The 23512-nt window shown below is 44.4% G+C and overlaps 1 protein-coding gene across 8 annotated transcripts in view; it reads left to right on the forward strand.

Moving 5' to 3' along the window:
- TIAM1 (TIAM Rac1 associated GEF 1) overlaps window positions 1-23512 on the forward strand; it is a 451497-nt gene that overhangs the window by 386643 nt on the left and 41342 nt on the right. For 7 of the 8 annotated variants that reach the window (XM_043892676.1, XM_043892670.1, XM_043892674.1 and 4 more), the window contains 3 exons: window positions 9586-9689; window positions 21765-21944; window positions 23372-23440. In XM_043892676.1, coding sequence (XP_043748611.1) covers window positions 9586-9689; window positions 21765-21944; window positions 23372-23440 — 353 coding nt within the window. Of the gene's footprint in view, window positions 1-9585; window positions 9690-14381; window positions 14572-21764; window positions 21945-23371; window positions 23441-23512 lie in introns of those variants that run through there. The other variant, XM_043892677.1, reaches the window with a different exon arrangement.

Genomic DNA, 23512 nt, shown 5'->3' on the forward strand with positions numbered 1-23512 from the left:
TGCATTGCAGGCGGATTCTTTACTGAGCCACCCACCCTGCTTATCCTGTTTTTAAAAATTGGGGTGTAATTGATGTATAACATTAGTTTCAGGAGTATAACATAATGATTCTATATTTGTATACATTGCTATATGATCTACACTGTGTCTAGTTAAAATCCACCAGGATACATAGTTCCTTTTTTTTTCTGATGATGAGAACTTTTGAGATTTACTTCCTTAAAATACAATACAGTATTATTAATTAATGTGTGTGTGTATGGCTTCCCAGGTGGCTCAGCAGTAAAGAATTCACCTGCGATACAGGAGACACGGGAGACGCAGGTTCCATCCCTGGGTCAGAAGATCCCCTGGAGAAGGAAATGGCAACCCACTCCAGGATTCTTGCCTGAGAAATCCCATGGACAGAGGAGCCTGGCGGGCTACAGTCCTTGGGTTCACAAAGAGTTGTACATGACTTTGCGACTAGATAACAACAAATGTTGTACATCTCCGTGACTTATTTATTTTATAACTATACATTTTTACCCTTTTTACACATTTCACCTACCTGCCCCACCACCCCCTACCTCTGGCAATCTCCAGTCTGTTCTCTGTGTCTGTGAGGCTTTTTGCTTTGCTTTTAGATTCCACATATAAGTAAGATCGTACAGTATTTTCTTTCTCTGACTTATTTCAGTTAGCATAACGCCCTCAAGGTTCATCCATGTTGTTACTAATAGTAGATTTCCTTTGGTTTTCAGTTCAGTTCAGTTCAGTTCAATCGATAAGTCATGTCCGACTCTTTGTGACCCCGTGGACTGCAGCACGCCAGGCCTCCCTGTCCACCACCAACTCCCGAAGTTTGCTGGAACGCATGCCCATCGAGTTGGGGATGCCATCCAGCCGCCTCGTCCTCTGTCGCCCTCTGGTTTTGTAGCTGAATGATCCTCCCTTGTCTGCCCTGCTCATTCTGTGTCTCTAGCTTTGGCCCCGCTCCGTCTCTGAGGCACCAGGTATCCCCGGCACCTCCTTTATGCCACATGGCAATGTGCTGCGTGCTGGGAAGGGTGGAGGTGGGACACGCAGTTTCCTCTCCTTGCCGCCTCAGCCCGCTCCTAGCCTGTCTCCAGTTCTCTGGAGCTGTCTGCATGTGCGCTGGACAAAGACAATAATTCCTTCTGTGTCTGTTGTTAAGAGGAAAAGTCTTTTGTGGTGAAGGAAGCTCCAGTAGGAAGTTGCAACATTCTGTTTCTGTGGGGTTGCATAGAATCTCAGCAGTGGTGTTCTGTAAACGTCTTCCTTCGGGAGGTGTGCAGAGGAGGCCTTGAAGTGTGGGAGCAAGAACATGGCTTTGCCTGGTTTGATTCCCTGATCCTGCCGTGCTGGTATCTCTCTTCAGCTCTCGTAAAGGGCCCCACTGTCAATTCCTGCCTCTCTGGCTTTCTTTGATGACTTAAGTCCCCTAACCACGCACTGGCCATCTACTGCCTTGTTGCAAACCGCGGGAAAGCACCGTCTAGTTCGCTCACTGCGCTCAGCTCTCTGGGCCGGGCTCAGCCGGGTGGCTGTTCTGCTCCCCTTGCCTCAGTCAGTCTTGTTGGCTGTGCCGTTTGGGCTTGACTGGGACCGGGTTAAGCTGGCCTCCCTCACGTATTTGGTGATCGGTTGGCTGGACCCCTCTTTCTTTGAGGTCTTTCATTCTCAAGAAGCTACCTTGGGGGTTTCATCGTATGACGGCCCAGCATTCCTGGGGGATCAGACCCGAAACTGTAAAGCCACTTGAGACCGTAGCTCAGAATTCACGTATCACCACTTGGGTCACACACTGCTGTTCAGATCAAGCCACAAGACCAACCCAAATTCATGGGGCATAGAGACAGACACAGAGATCTTACGGGAACGGGAGGAATCATCACTGTCATCTTTGCTGACTGTCTAACCACAGCTGCATTGCTTTTTCTCGGTCTCTCCTCTTTTATTAGTTTTTATCTTCAGGTAAGGGCAGAAGCAGAGCCAACGGGGTGAAAAAGAATGTATGTTTTAGAATCAGATAGACCCATGGTTATTGATCCATAGGGCTTCTTTTATATTCTAGATATTCGTGTTTTTGCCAGTTATATGTGTTGAAGATAACTTTTCTCAGTCTACAGTGTATCCTGTTGCCTTTTGACAAAGAAAAGTTTTTAACTTTAGTCAAATCTGATTTTCTGTTTCCTAGGATTTGTGCTTTTTTCTGTCTTGTGTAAGAACTCCTTCTCTCTCCCCTGGGTAACAAACATTTTCTTCTGTTATTTTCTGCTGAAAGATTTATATTTTGAACTTTTCCCTTTTGGGTTTATACCTCCCTGGCACTGATTCTTGTGGATGATGGGAGTTCAGGTCCAGCTTTTTGTTTCCCCATGTGGGTAATCTGCTGTCTTAGCTACATTATCAAATGTTCCTTCCTTTTCCCCCGGATCTGCAGTGCCACATCTGCTGTGCATCACACTTCCACAATGGGTGGGGCTGTTTCTGGGACTGTCTGTTCTGTTAGCCTGTCTTCCTGCTAATTCTGCACTGCTTTCTATTACTGTTAACTTTAAATACATTCTGATATCTGGTAGGGAAAGTATCCCAGTCTTGCTTTTTTTTTTTCCCCAACCACCACCCCCGCCCCCCGGCCCCCTGCTCTAAAATTGTCTTTGGCATACTGGCCTTTTGCTCTTTCATAGCAAATTCTGTTCCAGAAATAACGCTGCCAGTGTGGTCTGTCTGAATTCAGATTCCTTGCTATTTGTTGAGATTTATATTATAGCGTCATATGTGGCCTGTTTGCCTACATTGCTAATCCTTGGAAAAAACATACATTCACAAATTCTAGTGAATAGGGTTTAAATAATACACTCACGGATCAAGCTTAATGATTCTTGATGTTTACCTCTTCTGTAGTCTGACTAAATCTATTTTGTCTGGCATTTGAAGAGCATTCTTTACATGTGCCTAACTTTCTACGCTGATACTTTCAGTGTTCTTTGTCATTTTGTTTAGTCTATTTCTTACGTGTAGCATGTAGGTGAGGCTTTGTGTGACATTATTTTGGTTTTTATCTAAACATGAAGTATAATATTGAGTTTAGTCTACATCACATTTATTTAGAAGCTCCATGTATCTTGGCTCGTTTCTCTCATCATATTTTGCTGTCTTGATCTTGTTTATTCTTCCTGCCCTTCCTAGTCCTTTTTTGGATTGAATCTCTCAATTCCACTTTCCCCTTTCAACTTATACAATCTAATTCTATTCTATTCAGTGGTTGCCCTTAATTTTTTTTTTTTTTTTTTTGCCCTTAAAATTTTAACATGGTTTCTAACAAAATAAGACCGAATTCTTTTTACTTCTCTTAAAGTGTAAAAGGATCATGAAATGATGCAAATACAATCGCCCACCGTTGCTTTAGTTTCATCTTGTGTTTTGGAGCAGATGCCTCTTGGGCGTGTGTGTGGAGTGCTGTGACTTGCCTGTTTGTGTTGTTACTGTTCAGCCAGTCAGTTGTGGCCAACTCTTTGAGACCCTGCGGACAGCAGCACGCCAGGCTTCCGTATCCTTCAGCATCTCCCGGAGCTTGGCCTGTGTGTATATCAGCTCTTATTTATCATTTCCCCTTGTATACCAGATTATGCATGTGTGTGTGTGTGTGTGTGTGTGTGTGTGTGTATACATATTTTCCCACCCTAAATACATCCTTTAGAGACTTTTTTTTAGGAAAATTCTGTTTTAGTAAGCTTTCCCACTCTTTGTCAAATGTTTCTTATTATGAACTTTTCTTCTTGAATACTATTTTGACTTGAAATTATGTCAATTTTATGTTGACAGTTTGAGAATTTGAGGATGTCTGTGCTTTGGTGTGGTAATGTCTTCAAATAGGCCTTTCAAGCTTCTTTCTTCAGCTTTTATTCTTATCCATTGAGTGCTTAATTTCAGTGTTTATAGCTCTCATTTCTAAAAGTTTTACAAATTTACCTAATCTTTTTTGAAAGTCTCTCTTTTGTTGTTCCTTTTTCTTTTTTTGAAGCATACTCATTTGGCAGTCCGATAATTATGGTATTATTCCTAGGAAATCTCCTTCTGCTTGTTGTGGCTGCTGCGTCTCCATCATGGGGAGCTGGTTCTCCTTGTGTTGTATAATGATGGATTGTGGTTCTTGTTGGACCAAGCTTATGCCTGACCATTAATACGAAACCATCATTAAGGGTGATTCCCTCTAGAACAGACTTGTTTTTTGCCTTCTGCCAGATGCCCTTGGAATACAAATTTAGAACGACCTTAAGGCAAGTTTTCAGCCTGAGTATCACGTACTGAATGCTTGTGTTCTGCCAGAGTTCCTACATTGAAGTCCTAACCCCCAGTGGGAGGGTTATTAGGAGTTGGGGGCCACTGGGAGGTAATTAGGTTTAGATGAAGTTACCGGCTGGGACTCCCGTAATGGGATTAGTGTCCTTGTAAGAAGAGGAAGAGAGACCAGGGCTCACCCTCTCACCTTGCACACACAAGGGGAGGTTGTGTGGGTACCAGGGAGGTGGCAGCCATCTGCCAGCCAGGGGAGGGGCCTCACCATGGAAGGGACCCATGCCACCTTGATCTTTGACTTCCAGTCTCCAGAACCGAGACAAGTAACTGTCTGTTGTTTAAGCCACCCAGTCTGCGGTCTTAGTTACACCAGCCCGAGCAGACGAAGTCATTGGAGTCTCCAGAATGGAGGGCACAGTGTGAATTTGAATCTCCAGCACCCATGGGGCCAGCCTGTGGTTCTCATCTCCAAGAAGAAGCCCCCCTCTCTCTCTCCCCACTCTTGTATCCCAGAGTATAGGCAGAGTTAGATCAGCTTCTTTTCCTTTCTTTTTTCTCTTTCACATGTGAGTACTTTATTTATTTATTTAAAATTTTTTGTTGGAATATGGTTGCTTTACGAAGTTGTGTTAGTTTCTCCTGTATAGATAGCACAGTGAAGCAGCCGTCCATAAACATGTTAACATATCCCTTCCCGTGTGTATTTCCTTCCCAGTCAGGCCACAGCAGTGCATTAAGCAGAGTTTCCTGTGCTATCCAGTATGTTCTCATTACTGGCACCCATTTTATACATTTGCTGTTCAGTCGCTCAGTCGTGTCTAACTCTCTGCGACCCCGTGGACTGCAGCACGCCAGGCTTCCCTGCCCTTCACTGTCTCCCGGAGTTTACTCAAACTGATGTCCGTCGAGTTGGTGATGCCATCCAACCATCTCATCCTCTGTCGTCCCCTTCTCCTCCTGCCCCCAATCTTTCCCAGCACCAGGGTCTTTTCCAGTGAGTCGGCTCTTCACATCAGGTGGCCAAAGTATTGGAGCTTCAGCATCAGTCCTTCCAATGGAGTACACAGTACTTTTAAAAAAAAGTCTTTTTTTGTCTCTTTGGGGTGAGATTATAGCCCTTCAAGAGAACCCTATGAACGTGGGAGATTTGGTTCTAACTCCCCGACTTGTACTGACCCAGCCCCTGTTTTCTGTCTTATGACTGCAGTTAAAACCAAGGGCTCCAGGGCTATGTTCCCAGGTGGTGCTGATTCTGCTTTGGGCTGTGTTTGGGGGTCTTCTTGATTGTGACAGTGACCAGGGAATGCAGAAGGTGTTCCGTGCTCAGGCCCAGGGAGGTTAGTGCCCTGTGTACCTGCCGTGTGTAGAGTTTTCTTCCCAAACATTGTCCCCTCCTGGCACCAGCAGGGTCCCACTCCCTTTAGGAAACACTGCCCTGGGGTATGGAGTTTGGAGGCAGATGATGAATTATCTAGCCCTGCCATGGCTTTGGGACTGGCCCACTGCTTCAGCTGCCTTTGTCTTCATTTTGGACTCCGGGATTTCTTAGAGCTCTGCTTTATGTTTAAAAAGGACTCAGGGGGCCTTCCCTGGTGGTCCAGTAGTTGCCACTCCCTGCTTCTGCTGCAGGGAGCGCAGGTTTGATCCCTGGTTGGGGAACTGCCCACATGCTGTGCAGTGTGAGCAAAACATAATAACAATAAAAATTAAATAAAAAGGATTCTGTTCTATTTTACTTAGCATTTGTCAGTGTTTTTGTAGAATTGGTGGGGGGAGGGTGGCGGCGTTGCTTCCTTTTCAGGATACCTGGCCCGTGTTAGCAATGAAAATCCTTTCATTCGTTTTCCCACTGTTCTGTGAGCATCCGCTAGATCCCAGGCATTATAATGTGCAGTGGAAATATGCAGGGTCGCGGCATCTGGCTGTACAGAATGGGGGTTGCCATTGTGCAGACTGCAGCATGAAGGTGACCTTGTGTGTCTTACAGCCTGGCTGTCAGCTTACTGCTGAGACAGCCGTGGTTCCTGCCATTTCAGCGCTTAACGCTGTTCACATCTTCCCCTTCTCTCTAGCCCCAGCATCTAGGTCATTGCCCCCATTTCAAGCATTCAGTCACTATTTTTTTTCCCCCTCTGGCGGTGACGGTGTGACATAGCTGATGTCCACCAAGTTAACTGAACTTCTTTCTTTGGCGGCTTCCACCATATTATTGAGTGGTGGTGGTTTAGTCGTTAAGTCGTGTCCGACTCTTGGGATCCAATGGACTGTAGCCCCCTGGCTGCTCTGTCCATGGGATTTATAGTGAGCTAGTAATTAAAAGAAGTGCAGGAAAATCGTAGAGCCAGAGCAAGGGCGCAGGAAGGGTGGGCACAGATGGAAACTTACAAACCATGCAAGCTTCGCCTCCTTGGTGCTTCCTTCCAGAGGAGGGAAGGGGACCACTGGATGCAGTTCTGGAGCAAGATTTGCTCAGGAATTGGCTTCTTCCCTTAGTGTCCCAGTCAACCTAGAGTCTGAATGTGATGCCAGATGCAGGCTTATGACTGTGATGGTGCCACTGGAGCAAGGTGGACTCTTTTCAGACTGACGATTTCATCACAGGAGTCGGAAAGTGGCTCCTTCTACCCAGGTTTCTTCTCTTTTCCCTTCTCTCTTATCTGGTTACAGTATGGTGCTGTAGTCCCTGACCTCGTGCCTGGAATATTCTAATAGTCAGCAAACCAGTGTCTTATCAGACTAGCTAGAGGTCTGTAAATATCCGAGACACTTGCTGCTCCCGGTGTGGCCCATGGACCTGCAGTGTGGATTGGTATCATGGAGTATGTAAGAAATGCAGAACCATAGTTCTGACCCTATTCTGCTTGAATCTGCCTGACAGAAATCCCCAGGCAGCTCAGATGCTCTTTAAATTTGAGAAGCCTCCCAGAGGGAAGTGATCTTAAAGTTCTCTTCCCCAGCGCAGGGCTTACCGTAGCCAACCATTGCAGTCGACGGTTTAGTCACTAAGTTGTGTCCAACCCTTGTGACTGTAGACTGTAGCCCACCAGGCTCCTCTGTCCATGGGGTTCTCCAGGCAAGAACACTGGAGTCGGGACTCGTTCAAATAGGAAAGAAAGTGGCCTGCACTTTCACATGGAATATGGTGGAAAGAGTGGGTGTTATAAGATGTTTGAAGTTTGCCAGATAATGTCTATGAGGCAGTTATTAGTTTTTTAAAACCAATTTGATTTATTTAGTTTTGGCTGTGTTGGATCTTCATTGCTGTATGGACTTTTTCTGTAGTTGCAATCAGTGGGGGCTGCCCTTCACTGTGGGGCACAGGCTTCTCTCGTTGCAGAACATGGGCTCGAGGGTGAGCAGGCTTCAGTAGTTACGGTGCATGGGCTTAGTAGTTGCCCCTCCCGGACTCAAGAGCGCAGGTTCCATGGCTGTGGTGCATGGCCTTCATTGCTCCACAGCATGTGGGATCCTCCCATCCCAGGGACCGAACCTGTATCTCCTGCATTGGCAGACGAATTCTTAACCCCTGAGCCACCAGGGATGCCCCAAACAGTTATTTTTAAAATGTTCTTCTCAGAGTGCTTTATTCAGTTGTCCTAGCAATGAATTGTGGAGAAGGCAATGGCACCCCACTCCAGTACCCTTGCCTGGAAAATCCCATGGACGGAGGAGCCTGGTAGGCTGCAGTCCATGGGGTCGCTAAGAGTCGGACACGACTGAGCGACTTCACTTTCATTTTTCACTTTCCTGCATTGGAGAAGGAAATGGCAACCCACTCGAGTGTTCTTGCCTGGAGAATCCCAGGGACGGGGGAGCCTGGTGGGCTGCTGTCTATGGGGTCGCACAGAGTAGGACACGACTGAAGTGACTTAGCAGCAGCAGCAATGAATTGATCCAACAATTAATTTGTTGATTATAAATCAGTCAAATCACCCAATTTAATTTTATTTAACTTTTATTATACGTATTATGGGCTTCCCCGGTGGCTCAGTGGTAAAGAACCCGCCTGCAGTGTGGGAGCTCTAGGAGACCTGGGTTCTGTCCCCGGGTTTAGGAAGATCCCTGGAGAAGGGAATGGCAACCCACTCCAGTATTCTAACCTGGAGAATCGCATGGACAGGAGCCTGGTGGGCCACAGTCCATAGGCTTGCAAAGAGTCGGACATGACTGAAGTAGCTTAGCATGCACACATGTATATTATAAATTATTGTCTTAGTTGGGCCTGTAGTGACAGACCTCGGACTGAGTAGCTTAAACAACAGACATTTATTTCTTGTTGTTTTGGAGCTGGGAAGTCCAAGACCAGGCTTGTTGCCGAGGGCTCCCTTCCTGGCTTGCAGGTGGCTGTTTCCAGTGTCCTTACAGGAGAAGAGGGGAGTTCTGGTTTCTCTTCCAGTGACACTCATAACACTAATCCCATCATGGAGGTCCACTCTCAAGACCTCCTCTAAGCCTCCTTAGCTCCCAAAGGCCTCATCTCCAAATACAGTCCCACTGGGGGTTAGGGCTTTACATATGATTTGGGAGGGGGGGTGGCGGTAAACATTCAGTTCAGTTCAATTCAGTCGCTCAGTTGTGTCCAACTCTTTGCGACCCCATGGACTGCAGCATGCCAGGCCTCCCTGTCCATCACCAACTCCCAGAGTTTACCCAAACTCATGGCCATTGAGTCGGTGATGCCATCCAACCATCTCATCCTCCATCATTCCCTTCTCCTGTCTTCAATCTTTCCCAGCATCAGGGTCTTTTCCAATGAGTCAGTTCTTCACATCAGGTGGCCAAAGTATTGTAGTTTCAGCTTCAGCCTCAGTGCTTCCAATGAATATTCAGGACTGATAAACATTCAGTCCATAGCAAATATTATATGTTATAAAATATATACTATAAATAATAAGAACGTATTATAAAGTCATAATAATAGTGATAATGACAAAGACAGCTAAACTAGCATGTATTGAACCAAGGTCATGGCACCCATACTTGGAGGGTTTAACAATATATGGACACATCATAAGCTTGAGGCTCTCCAGCTGGCTTGGTGCCAGGGAGATGCGGGTTCCATCCTTGGGTCCAGAAGATCCCCTGGAGCAGCAAATGGCAACCTGCTCCCGTATTCTTGCCTGGGAAATCCCATGGACAGAGGAGCCTGGCGAGCCACAGTCCATGGGGTCGCACAGACGGGGACATGACTGGGCACGTGAGCTGGATGCCCTGCCCCCTTGCCCTTGCAGCGGTGACTGTGTGTGCTGACCCGCGTGTCCTTCTGCTTTCATCCTGCAGGCCACAGCCTCTGCAGCGAGCAGGGCAGCAGTGCAGAGGCCGCTCCGGAGGAGGCTGAAGGGCCGGACTTGGAATCCTCAGATGATACTGATCACAGCAGCAAGGTGAGAGATTTCCATTTTCACATCCCATGTCTCGAACCACCAAAGAGTCACAGCTGACACATCACCTCTGCAGCTGTGTGTGGTGGGAAGGCCCCTCCACGGGACGAAAGTGTGTTTACTTCTGAGAGGTCACTAAATGGGATACGCCATCCTAAGGATAGCCGTGAGAACAAACCCACATGTGGCAATATAAGGCAGAGCTCACCCTTAACGAATTAAAGTGTGTGTCCATCCTGTTTTCTTCTTATGCACCCCCTTTCTGTATGAGGAAAAGGCATCCAAAATGAGTATAACTGGATCAGTTATACTTTCCTGCTACTCATGGTTTCTATAAGCAACCGCTTTTGCATGATCTCTGTTTAGCTCTTGTGAAGAGCAAGCATCTTTTACATTAAAGGGAAAGAGACCATCGATGTGTCCATCCAAACAGTGTGCTCAGCTGGTCGAGCACTGTGACAAAGTTCTTATTCTGATTCTTGGGTGCTGCTATGAATTTGTTTTCCATAATTCATCATGCTTTATTTCCACTTCCTAAAGAGTTCCTTGTGTCAATAACCTCTTTTCATCACAGCATAACAATTTAAAACCTCCATTACCTGTAGCCGAAAGACTCCTCTGCAGCAAAGAAAAATGTGTGTGATTATGTCCATATTTATTCTTTTTTTTTTTTTTTGAGAATGTTTTTGACATATTTATGTTGGTTCCCTTGCTTGTCTAATATTGCTTGATGTTTTCCAGTCATTTAACCTGAACAAATCATATAACTTTAAATTATACCTTTGTTTTCTCATCTACAATATCAGGGTGATTCTTGCCCTTGTCCAGTGATTGGATGATGCAGGGGGTCAAAGAATATAACTGATATTGTTAATGGAATTAGAGTTCAAATATGATTGATTGTTTCGAAAACCTGCATTTCTATGTGCATATGTTTGTGTCTCTTTTTGTCTTCATATATCTTTGTAGGATTTTCTTTTTTTAAAAATTAGTTTATTTTTTAATTGAAGCATAATTGCTTTACAGAATTTTCTTGTTTTCTGTCAAACCTCAACATGAATCAGCCATAGGTATACATATGTCCCCATAGGTATACGTAAGTCCCACATCCATATGTAGGACTTTCTTGAGTTCCTGTGTTTGACTCTCTTCAGTATCTTTTTTACCTGTATGTTTCTCTTTTGCCATCATAGGATCATCATTCTTGTTGTCTAAGTTGAACACTGTAAATTTTAGAATTTATAAATTCTATAGCATTTATAAATTTAATGTTTATAGACTGAAAGGCTTTATGTTGTCAGTTATTAATTTAAAAGCCACTAAACGGAAATATGTTTCATTTAAAGCCAAAAACACAGACAAAGGCTTGTTTATAGTTCCTTTTCATTTATGTGGCCTTTTACCTACTTTCTTGGGAAGGTGGGGGAGGGTGATGGCCTTTGAGAGAAATAGATATTTCCATGCGAGATAAGATATTTTGAAGGCTATTTATTAAATCATCCTGTTGTTAAGCTAAAACTGTTATTTTCAGTCTCTGATTTGATTTGGGAATACAGTTATTTCTCCTGTATCTGAGACATTCATTTGTGAATACTTGTTAACTTGGATCACTTTTACCTCGCTCCGGTAGCCCCGTGTTCCCTCCCTTTGTGGATTTTAAGAGACTGTTTCCGTCTTAAATGTAGTGAGTCATGGAGTGCTTAGCAGGGCCCTCTGTGACCTGCGGTTCTGGCAGCAGGGAGGAAGGAAGGGGCAGGGGTTTTGTCGCCTCATCCCAGGTGCCTCTGATGTCATGGCTCTTTCTCCTGAGAACAAGGCCCTGAAACCTGCCTGGAACAGCCAGGGTCCAATATAGGAGCAGGAGATTCTACTTCCGGAGTTCACTGTAGAAATGCATAGTCAGCTCTCATAAAGAGAACTTCTTCAAAGTTATTGACAAGTTTGGGTGATGATCTGAGTATTTTTAAAGATCATACAGTGGCCTCATTGACACCACAGGTTAGGATCATAGTCCTTTTTTTCCAGGTTGCATGTAGGAAGCACCATGATTCTGTACTTGGAAATAGTACTTCCTAGTGTTGAGTAGATTTCAGATTTTATCTTTATTTGAATAATTTTATTATTAGTAGTAAATGAGAGCTAATCCATGGGGTCGCAAAGAGTCGGACACAACTGGGTGGCTAACACACAGTACTTAGGTGTGTTAGTGTTAGCTCTTCAGACGTGTCTGACTCTGTGCAACCCCATGGACTATAGCCCGCCAGGCTCCTCTGCCCATGGGATTCTCCAGGCAAGAATACTGGAGTGGGTTGCCATGCCCTTCTCCAAGGAATCTTCCCAACCCAGGGATCGAATCCAGGTCTCCTGCATTGTGGGCAGATTCTCTCCCGTCTGTAGTATCTTGTATATATTGGGTGTTATTCTATAGTAACCAATCTCACCCTCAGAATACCCCTGAGAAAGAGATACTGTTATTCCCCCTATTTTATAGATGACGCTGTTGGATCAGAGAGGTTAAGCAGCTTACTGAAGGTCACACAGCTCTAAGATGGCAAAACACAGATCTGTGTTATTTACTGCTTTCCAAAAATGACCTTCTGGCCAGATGGGTATGGTCTGGTAGTAAATACCAAGTTTCAAAAAATGAGGAAGTAGGTAATGACTGAAGTAATTAATTAATAAGCTAGTTTAGATACAGTTGAGCCTTGAACAACATGGGGTTGAATTGGGAGAGTCTGTTTATAGGTGGATAATTTTCCAATAGTCCATAGCACTACCAATCTGGGTTTGATACACGGATGCAGAACCGTGGATGTGGAGGAAAAACATTGGTACGTAAGAACTATGTTATGGGAGTGATGGGAAATGTAAGTTATATGTAGATTTTTGACTTCTTAGATGTTTGGCACCTCTAACCCCTCAGTTGTTGAAGAGTCAACTATATACTCATTAGCCACTTAAGTATTTTTCTAATGCTTATTAAGCTTTGTGAGTATCTTTTGTCATGATTTAAAGTAACAGAAAGTGTATATTTTAAGTTTCTTGATTAAGGTTAAATATTCTTTTAATATAGCTCCTGCATCATTGTGTGATTTTTCTTGAGAAAAAAGTGAACATTTATTTCTAAGTTGTTGTTGTTCAGTGGCTCAGTCGTGTCTGACTCTTTGTGACCCCGTGGACTGCAGCACGCCAGGCTCCCCTCCCTTTCACTGTCTCCCAGAGTTTACTCAAACTCATGTCCATTGAGTCGGTGATGCCATCCAACCATCTCATCCTCTGTCGTCCCCTTCTCCTCCCACCTTCAATCTTTCCCAGCATCAGGGTCTTTTCCAATGAGTCAGCTCTTCGCATCAGGTGGCCAAAGTATTGGAGTTTCACCTTTAGCATCATCCTTCCAATGAATATTCAGGACTGATTTCCTTTAGGATGGACTGGTTTGACCTCCTCGCAGTCCAAGGGACTTTCAAGTCTTCTCCAACACCACAATTCAAAAACATCAAAATTTAAGTTGTAAGCTGCCTAAAAGTGGAAGGACAATTTCGCCTTAATTTGAATGCTCCAGACTGGGGGTAGAATATAAAAGTAAAGAGAAACAAACAGATGAACAAATGAAATGAAACAAGTAATCATTTTTAAAAATTCTGGCTGAATACATGAAGGTTGTTGATTTTTGTTTAATATTTTTGCTGCTCTTCCTAAGTGAATTGTCCTAATGAAACAGTGGGCAGGGTAAAAGGAATGCGTGTTGGAGTTTTGTTTTTACAAATTTCTGATCTCAGTTCTTGCTAATGTGGTCTTTTGGGGTTGAGCAAATAGATAATCGTGAGTTTTGTGGCTGAGCCGTGGTGACAGGGGAATGTCACTTCCATGGGGAGGGGGGTGGGACTTTCACACCGCAGGGGCAGCCTGACGGTCTTTCTCTTCGTAAGCCGCCTGCTTGCTCTTGTGACTGTGGGTGACAACCTCAAAGGATCTCCTCGCCACCACCTCTGCCCCCCACTTGTTTCCCTGCTTCTAATAAAAAACTGTTGTCCCTTGACATGAATGCTAATTCGCTCCAGGCAGTCCCGTCCTGCATTCCAGACCCCTAGGAGCTGTGATTTTGTTTTCCACGTAGTAGCCGATGTATGAGAGTCATTCATTTTGAGAGCATTTCCGATGGGAAAGCCTTCTTTTATCTTTTTAACTGACAGTGTGATTGTCTTGGAAGTGTTTGCTTTTGTAACAAAGCATTCAGGGAAAATGTGAAAACATCAATTTTTTTTTTTTTTTTAAATAATAAATTGGGGTTTTAGTGCCTGCTCCCGACTCGACTCTTCGAGGGGTGTCTTCGAAGTTGTTTGAACCGGGCGGGTTTAGTATTCCTGTGCAGTGCAGGCTGCTGGCCAATCAGCTGATCTCAGTCCGCAGAGTAGAGATGCTCACATGCCAGAGAGGCGTTTTTTTTTTTTTTTGCAGTGTTTTCTCGCCTCTTGGCTCTCCATTTCTGGAACTTCTGCTGTTTAGCCAGGTGAAATCAAAGCTTTCTCGTCTGTTGGGCAGCCTTTGCCACCCTCCCAGAGGGCACTGCTGGCCGCGGGAGCTGCTCTCAGGGGGCGTGCTGCTGCTGCCCTCTCTGTAAAGAGATGCAGCTGTAGGTAGGTCCTCATGGCAGAGCCGGCATGGGCTGTCTGGATGAAGGATGCTTGCTCGGGAGCCTGAAGGCACTCGGTGCTCTCCAAGTATTTTAAGAAACTTCTGTCTTTGTGCTGAACGTGTCAGGAGGTAGAATTATTATCATGAGAATACATTCCTAATGATGTCTGCATTGTGGAAAATAAAGCGCAAGCCCAGGATTGAAAACAATGGCAAGTCCAGCGATTCTGTATACCGCACGCTTCATCTGGTGAGCACTGTTTGAATTCTGGCTTTCTGGCCAGCCTTTGTTTATGTTACGACTTTCTAGCTGGTCTGTTTCCCAGTTCAAATGACAGTGATATGCTTGTCCCACGTCTGCATCCTTCATCCTTCTGCCCTTTAGATCCCTTTGTTGAGAGAGAATTATCTATTTTAACATGGGGGTGGGGTCTTAGTAGTTGGCGTGAAGTCAAGTTTGCCTGGAATCTTTATGTGTGTCTGGTTTTTCATTTTTAAGTGATGGAAAGATGGGTTGTTATTATTTGTAATTATCTGAATTGCTCCCTCTTTCTTTTGGATGTTGAGAGTTTGAAGATGTTTGTCTCTCTTTCCCCTCCTTGCCCCCCATAAGTTAGCCTAAGTATTCAGCAAGCGTTTCTGGAAGATGGATGTTCAGTTTGTCTCCTATAAAATTTTAAGTGATTTTGACTGTTTCTGCTTACTTGAGAAGGAGGTGGATTTATTAGTGTTGGCTCGGGGTATGTGTTAATGATTTAACATCAACTGACCTATATTGTGTATGCCAATTCCTATGGTAATTGTTGCCTCTTTTCTAAATATAATTTATATTGGAGTATTGTTGCTTTATAATGTTATGTTAGTTCTGTTGTATAGGAAAGTGAATCAGTTTTATACACACACACACACACACACATTCACACACACACACACATATATATCCACCCTCTTTTTCACATTTCCTTCCATTTAGGTCAAGATAGCGCAGAGCAGAGTTTCCTGTGTTATATAGTAGGTTCTCATTAGTTATTTGTTATATGCATAGTAGTGTATATGTGCCAATCCCAGTCTCCCAATTTATCCCACCCTTCCTTACCTCTTTAGTAAATATTTTTGGTGCATTAATGGGGAGGAATAACTTCAAATCAAATCAAGCATTGTAATAGTTTGCTATTAGTATCAGAGCCTACTGACTGTTAGATTTTGTGTCATGTGTACTGAAATTGGAACTTGGACAGTGAGTACACCTGCTTTACTCAAATAAGCCTTCACCTTCTTGAATTTTTCTTCTTCAAAGTTTGTTCAAAAGGGGACAGAAAAGGTAACAGAACTTGAGGGGCCATCATTGTATATGACAGTCTCTGAAATTACGGAGTATGTCACTTTGGTGTTTGTTTCTCACAAAAGCTTAAATAAAGGCTGTAAGATTTTAGGCCACCCTGGCCCCTTTTAAACCTGTGGGGAGTGTTAAATCAGGCGGACTCAAAGGACAGTTTTAGAACTCTGAACTCATCCTGAGATAGAAATTGCCTTCAGTGGTTGCATAACAGGAAGAGCTTTAACAGCTGGGTAGCCTGAGTTGATGTGTGCACTTAAAAGCCTACCCCCTCTTTTTGTACTTTCTTTTCATTTCCCACAGGAAGAAAGCAATACGATAAACACTGCACTTCAGGCAGACCTCAGGAAAGTAGCCCGTTTCTTCCTGCCATTGTCCTGTTCATCTTCGTGCCTTGGGTGGATAACTCTTGGTCCTGACAGTGGGAATGGCCCTGCCGCCCTATAGCAGGTTTAAACGGGCAGCTTGGAAATGCCCATAAGAGCTTTCTGTTTCTAAGGTGACTGATGGCGGTCCTCAAGCAGGGGAGAGAGGTTTGGTTCAGAGAAACCGTGTCTGTCTTCTTTGCAGCATCGTTGCACTACTTGTCCCGGTTCTGGGAAACTTGTATTTGAGGGGTGTGTTGAGGACCTCTCATGGCAGCTGTCTTTCTGGGTTGTAGTGCCTGATGTGGAAAGGATCAGGATACCACGCAGCACTTAGAGATGGAGTGGGGAAAGCACTGCATTTGATTCATCCTGCTTCCTCCGTCCTGGCTGAGCTACCTTCTGGAGAAGGTCCTGTCAGAGTTTGATGCAAAGAAGTGTGACCCCAGTGTGGGGACAGGGAGACCTAAGAACTGGGCCACCACGTGGAAAATCCCTAGATTAGAGGTATTCTCAAGATGACCTGCAATGCAGGAGGCCCCGCTTCAATTCCTGGGTTGGGGAGATCCCCTGGAGAAGGGAAAGGCTACCCATTCCGGTATTCTGGCCTGGAGAATTCCATAGACTGTATAGTCCATGGGGTTTGCAAAGAGTCAGACACAACTGAGCAACTTTCACTTTCAAAGACAACCTGCATTTCATACTTCCTTCTAAGGCTTTTTTTGGGGGTGGGTAATATTTTAGTAAAACAGAATTCTCAAACTTGATGACACCCTTTGACAGTAATTGTTTCCAAGCAAAAATTTCACTAAGAGCATTATAAATAACACCCCTTGGCAATATCTCACTAGTGCCACCTGGGAAGCCCATGTGTATCGTATAACTGGCTAGTCTGTGTGTTCTTATTTAAGTTCATTTTATTAAATTTATTGTTTAGTTAGATAACATGGAATCGACAGTAGAAAGATTATGGCTTTGTTGACCCATTTCCTTGTAATAAACCTAAGCATTTATATCTTGAATCAGAGAACAGGGTTGCCAGTAGAGAAACTGTTTTGCCCCCCCGTCAACTTCAGAGACTCCACTGGATAAATCTGTCTTAGCACAGAAAGAAGGTCTCTTGTAAGGAAGGGATGCCTAAGGCTCTGAACTCTCAGAAGAGAACTCAAGCAAATTTGGAGGTGTCTCCTGGGATGCTAAAGGTATTTCCTATTATAATCCAGGATCTGGCTCAGGAGGGGTGTGTCAGGAGGAAGGTAAGGAAGCTGGCTGTTTGAGGTGATGTTGGTGGGAGATGGCTAGGTGTAGAGCACCAAAGCCTGGCCCACATGACCGGAGCTTCCCCGATAGGCTTGATTAAGACTCAGCGTACCAAGCCTTAGAGGTGGTGGACTTGACATAGGCCAAGTCAAGAACTCTACTCACACTTTTTTTTTTTTAAACATAAAATAAATAAACAGCAAGAATTTATTGTATAGCACAGGGAACTGTGGGATTCCCAGGTGGCTCAGCGGTAAAGAATCTGCCTGTGATGCAGGAGCCACACAAGATGCAGGTTTGATCCCTGGGTCGGGAAGATCCCCTGGAGTAGGAAATGGCAATGCACTCCAGTATTCTTGCCTGGAGAATCCCATGGACAGAGGAGCCTGGCGGGCTACAGTCCATAGGGTTGCAAAGCGTAAGACATAACTGAAGCGACCTAGCATGCATGCACGCACATATATATGTATAATTAAATCACTTTGCTCTATACCTGAAACAAACAATATAATTCCCTGGTGGCTCAGACGGTAAAGCATCTGCCTGCAATGCAGGAGACCTGGGTTTGATCCCTGGATCAGGAAGATTCCCCTGGAGAAGGAAATGGCAACTCACTCCAGTACTCTTGCCTGGAAAATTCCATGGATGGAGGAGCCTGGTAGGCTACAGTCAGTAGGATTGCGAAGAATCAGACACGACTGAGCAACTTCACACAAAAAAAAGTCAATTAAACTTTCGTGAAAAAAAGATTCTGCCGAGAGTAGGGACCACGGGATTGAGGAGGGAGGAGGAACTGAGGAGAGACAAGGTGCAGGCCGCAGAGTCTAAGTGGTGACACTCGTGTCTTCTGATGATCTGCGGACAGTCGGCCTGCAGGCCGGGGACACGGGGGGGGGGGCCTGGGGCTCAGTCGGCTCTACCACCAACCAGCAAACCGCAGCAGGCTCATCACTCTGCTCTCAGCTTCTCAGTTCCCATCTGGGCATAGAGCAAGCTGACCCATCTCCTAGCAGCAGAGACAGGAATTCCAGCAACCTGGGGCCCCACAGAGCTCAGATGCTGAGGACAAAGTGTGCTGTTCCGCCCTCTGAAAAGCAGTCATCACCTGGATGACCCTCCTTGAAACTCACTCTCTTAAAAATGGAAACCTCCGAGTGTTTATGAAGAAGCGGAGGGAATGAAAACCCAGAAACGCCATGTCATGCCTTTCGTTATTATAACCAAATATGGCTGAGAATGGCAAGTCTGCATCGTGTGAATCAGGGGTACCAAGGGAAGTGTCCTGCTTTTGATGTGTGTCAGAGTCCCCAGGTTATAACTTGGCATGGGGCATCTTAAGGCCTGGGGCATCCTTGGTATAATTGATGAGGACATTGGATTTTGCATGGCAACTTGTCTAAATGATTAAACTGCAGAAAGGTCTACTGTGTCTCTGATGGGAATGCGGTGATGGGTGATGGATTTACATGTCGTGAATAATAGCTAGGATATTAATTTGCACGTAAATGGCAGGCAGCTGCGGTTAGAGCTGGGACAGTTGGAGAAGCGTTGTGTAAGCGAAGGTGCCCGTTGTACATTTGTTGTGTTGGCGAGTGACAAATCAAAGTGACACAGGAGAGTCTGGGATCAGCTGGAGGGCATGGCACTTAAACTGTCAGCTGTGGTCATTCTCTTTCCATGGAATTTTCATTTTGGTGAGGCACACCCTCCTCCCTTCCATAACATCTGTGTTACAATGCCTATTACAATTGCCTATTACAGTTACCATAAGATTATCTCACAGACGTGGACATTTTTGTCAAAATGATCTACTCGTCCCTTTTTAATTATTAAGACAAATCCATATTTTACTGTTAATATTTAATGATGACATTGAGTTTGTAAAATCCTAACACAACTAGATAAAACTTTATTTCTACTGAAACAGGCTTTGATGAAAAACCAGTAGTCTTTCTTTTTTAACAGCCTTATTAGACTCTAATTCACATGTCATAGAGTTTGGCCCATTTTGATGAGCTTTTCATCAGTCACCACAGGGAGAGTTCTTTGGGGAATGTTCAGTGTTGGAAACATTGATTCCATAGGAAGCATTTAATAGTGCCATTGACAGGTAACTGATACATCCTGGCGTGGAAGACCAGAGTTTGTGCTATCAATAAATAAGCTGTGTAACCTTAAGAGATTTGGATTAATAATCATGTGGATTTGGGTCCTGGCTCTGCCCTTTCTTGTCATGACGTTGCTACTAAAGCATCCTTGTTAGGTTCTGATTTCCCATGTCCTTGTCCTGTCTTTATTTCGGGCTTTCTTCCCGTTGGCTATGCTAATAAGAGGCAAAGGCAGTATGGTAATGAGGGGAAGGCAGGTTAATGTTAGCTGCTGTAGCCTTTCTCTGTGTTTAACAATTGTGTATATGTACCACACCTTTCTTATCCATTCGTCTGCCGATGGACATCTAGGTTGCTTCCATGTCCTGCCGAATAAACAGTGCTGCGATGAACATTGGGGTGCACGTGTCTCTTTCAATTCTGTTTTCCTCCGTGTGTGTGCCCAGCAGTGGGATTGCTGGGTCATATGGCAGTTCTATTCCTACATTTTTAAGGAATCTCCACACTGTTTTCCATTGTGGCTGTACTAGTTTGCATTCCCACCAACAGTGTAAGAGGGTTCCCTTTTCTCCACACCCTCTCCAGCATTTATTGTTTGTAGACTTTTGGATGGCAGCCATTCTGATTGGTGTGAGATGGTACCTCATTGTGGTTTTGATTTGCATTTCTTTGATAATGAGTGATGTTGCCCCCATGGGATACACTTGGTTTGACTCCCGTGCCCTCCACCAAATGCCAACCTTGACTTTCAGCTCTGCGCACCCATGGATGTTCTTGGAAGGATGTTCTTCTAAGAATGTTCACTCTTAGGAGTGAGTAGACAGGTGATACAAAAAGTAATTCTTTATTTGCTCTATTGGAAATATTTTGTATATCCTGGGGGTAAACTGGACAAGAGAAACAGGAAAGAGAAGTCCAAGAAGGCAACCACCAGTTTCAAAGAGATATGCATCAAACATCTCTAGAGTGGTACATTTTGAACAAATGTTAATAAACTATCAATAGATTCTGTGCTATGAAATAATAGCCTGTAGAGTAATACCATGGAGAGCTTTAAAAGATACGAACACTTGCACATCCCATCCTAGAAATTCTGATTTTTAACAAAATTGATTTATTTTGGCTGCGCTCGGTCTTCGCTGCTACACATGGACTTTCTTTAGTTGCGATGAGCAGGGGCTACTCTCTAGTTGCGGTCTTGGGCCTTCTCGTTGCAGTGGCTTCTCTCGTTGTGGAACACGGACTCTAGGATTCAGGATTCAGGATTCAGTAGTTGCAGCGCACAGGCTTAGTTACCTCATGGAGTGTGAGCTCTTTCCAGACCAGGGCACAAACCTGTGTCCCTTGCCTTGGCAGGCGGAATTCTTAACCACTGGACCACCAGAGAAGTCCCCAGAGACTCTGACTGATTTGATCTGGAGGGTGTGCTGGGCGTCGGGAGAGGTTTAAGAACTCCCCAGGTGATTCCCCCACGCAGCCAAGGTGGAGAGCCTCTGATGCCCTGGGGTTTTCAGTGCTCCGTCTTTGGACCTTGCTTTGAAGAACTGTTTTGCCTAACTTGGAGACTTGGAATTTTCAAATTCTAGAATCCCAAACTTCCACTTGACCCATCCTGAACAGTTGAGTGGGGACTGAGCTATTGAGGTCTTGTTCAGGGCCCAGTGCCCCTTAGTTTTAGCTGGAGGAGTGAGGAGGCAGGGGGTGCTTTTGGCAGTAGTGGGGTTGGTTGTGGAATCTTTCTGCCTTGGAGAAGCTGGAGAGATGGAAACTTTAAAATACATATATACGAGTATCTGTGGTTATCTAGAAAGTTGTTTTTAACAGAGACAGGGAGACCCCAAGCTTATCAAATCATCCTCCAGCTTGGCAGAGTAAATATGTGTGGTGCACTCAACTGAGAGTCCAGTAATGAATTAGCCTTGTATTTTGGGTGAAATGCCTTTGGCCGTATCTTCCTCTGATTGGTGAGCTTCTTGCAGAGTAGTTAAGAACACAGGCTTTGAGCCGTGCTACCTGGTTCGAGTCTGAGCTGTACAATCTTGGATGAGTTACTTAACTACTCTGGACTTCCCTTGTGTCAACTGTTAAGTGGGAATGATCGCAGTCCTTATTTATCACGTGAGTGGGTTAAATGCATCCAACCAGTGCCTAACAGGCAGTGATGGCTCAGTCTGGGCCAGGAGTTGTTACTAGGGTTGTTTGGAGCATTCGGTGAGTGCTCAGATGTGTGGTGCAATCTGGGGAAAGGGGCGCTGTGATTCATGAGTGGCAGTTCATTGACCAGACTGAATGTCGTCAGAAGGACAGGTGTCAGGCCAGTCTCTCCAGCGAGGGATAACTTCATCTGTCTTGCCTTTCCAACTGTGCGCTGAAGAGCACCGACCAGGTGGCCGCGTTCTGCCGCAGTCTGCACGAGATGAACCCCTCTGACCCGAGCCCGTCCCCCCAGGACTCCACTGGGCCTCAACTGGCCACCATGAGACAGCTCACGGATGCTGATAAGCTGCGCAAGGTCATCTGCGAGCTCCTGGAGACAGAGCGCACCTACGTGAAGGTACGTCTTCTCCGGTTCTCCCTCCTGCGTTCTTCCTGCCGTCACTCTGAAGGATGTATGCTGGGTGTTTATACACGGATGTTGGCTGATGACAAAACCAGATCATGGTCATGAAGACTGTCTTGTCTCTCCTATAGAACTTGGCCTTGATTCTGAATGTCACAGTTTCCTTCTGTGTTTTAGGGAGGCATGCCTATTCTTATAGCAATTCATTGATGGAAATAGCTGATCGATTGACTCCGAAAGGAGATGATGGTGAATATTAATGAACCTTCTGACCTTTCTAAATAGGTTGTTGAGCGCATACTAAAATTGAATTCAGTTTTGACAAGTTTAAGTAGTGGTATCTTCACAATCTACTTTGAGTCGAGGCAGAAGGGTATCAGGTCTGTTTATAATTTGTTCTGACATTTAGTTATATTTTCGGAACTAGATCTTGTGTTCCTATATCGTTTATAATATATACAATGGTTGTTTAAAAATGATTAAAGAAGACAACTTGTAAGTGATACAAACAAACTTTATTTAAAACTTTATTCATGAGGTGGACAGTCTTCTTTTGTAGAGTTGCAAGATGGGGCAGAAGGCAAGAAGCTTTCATAACAAAGAATTAAGAACAAGGAAGAGAAAAGTAGAAAATGTCTAATTGGCTAGGGCCACAAAGTCAACCTCGGTTGGGGTGAGAAGGCCCAGAATTGGCTTGGCGTTTGGATATTGGTTGACTAGATACATACTACACTTCTGGTCAAGTGGTGTATTGACAGGGACATAAAAATCATTTAAATTTTGGTTTACTGACATGGCACCCCAGGCAAGAAAGGCTCCATCTGGGGCTTAGAAAGTTATTTCAACACTATATAATCTGCAATATATTCCTATAATGATATAATTAACCTAACTATGATCATTGTATGATCATATACATATGTCTCTATATAATTATACATATGCCTCTCTATAATTTAGTTATGTTGAGTCTATGTTACAACTGTGTGATCTGTTTTTAATGATCTGTCTTAGTCTTTAAGTCAGAGGCCAGCAAGTATGGCCCTTGGACCAAATCTGGCTCTCTGCCTGCTTTTACAAATAAAGTTTTATTGAAACACAGCCACATGCATTCATTTATGTATTGGGTTGGCCAAAAAGTTCATTTGGGTTTTTCTGTAACATCTCACGGCCATTTTTTTGGCCAACCCAGTATCATTTATACTGCTTTCCTGCTGCAGCAGCAGAATTAAATAGTTGTGACAGAGACCATATGGCTACAAAGCCTGAAATATTTTGAGAAGAGGTTGGCTCGCTTCTGCTTCAGTGAACCTCAGTGACCTAAAGACTGAAATGTTAGCCTTTGGGATGTAATTTTTTTTTCCTTTTAGATTCTTTATAGACTTTCAGATGTGCTAATCTGATATTCTTTCAACCCTTAGGACTTAAACTGTCTCATGGAGAGATATCTAAAACCTCTTCAAAAAGAAACTTTTCTCACCCAGGATGAGGTATGGTGGCTATCGTCTGAACTTTAGCTTGACCTGGTGATGGGGAAGAACTGAGGACCTCACACAATACTG

The sequence above is a fragment of the Cervus elaphus genome, chromosome 31 (assembly GCF_910594005.1).
Source record: "Cervus elaphus chromosome 31, mCerEla1.1, whole genome shotgun sequence".
NCBI lineage: Eukaryota > Metazoa > Chordata > Mammalia > Artiodactyla > Cervidae > Cervus > Cervus elaphus.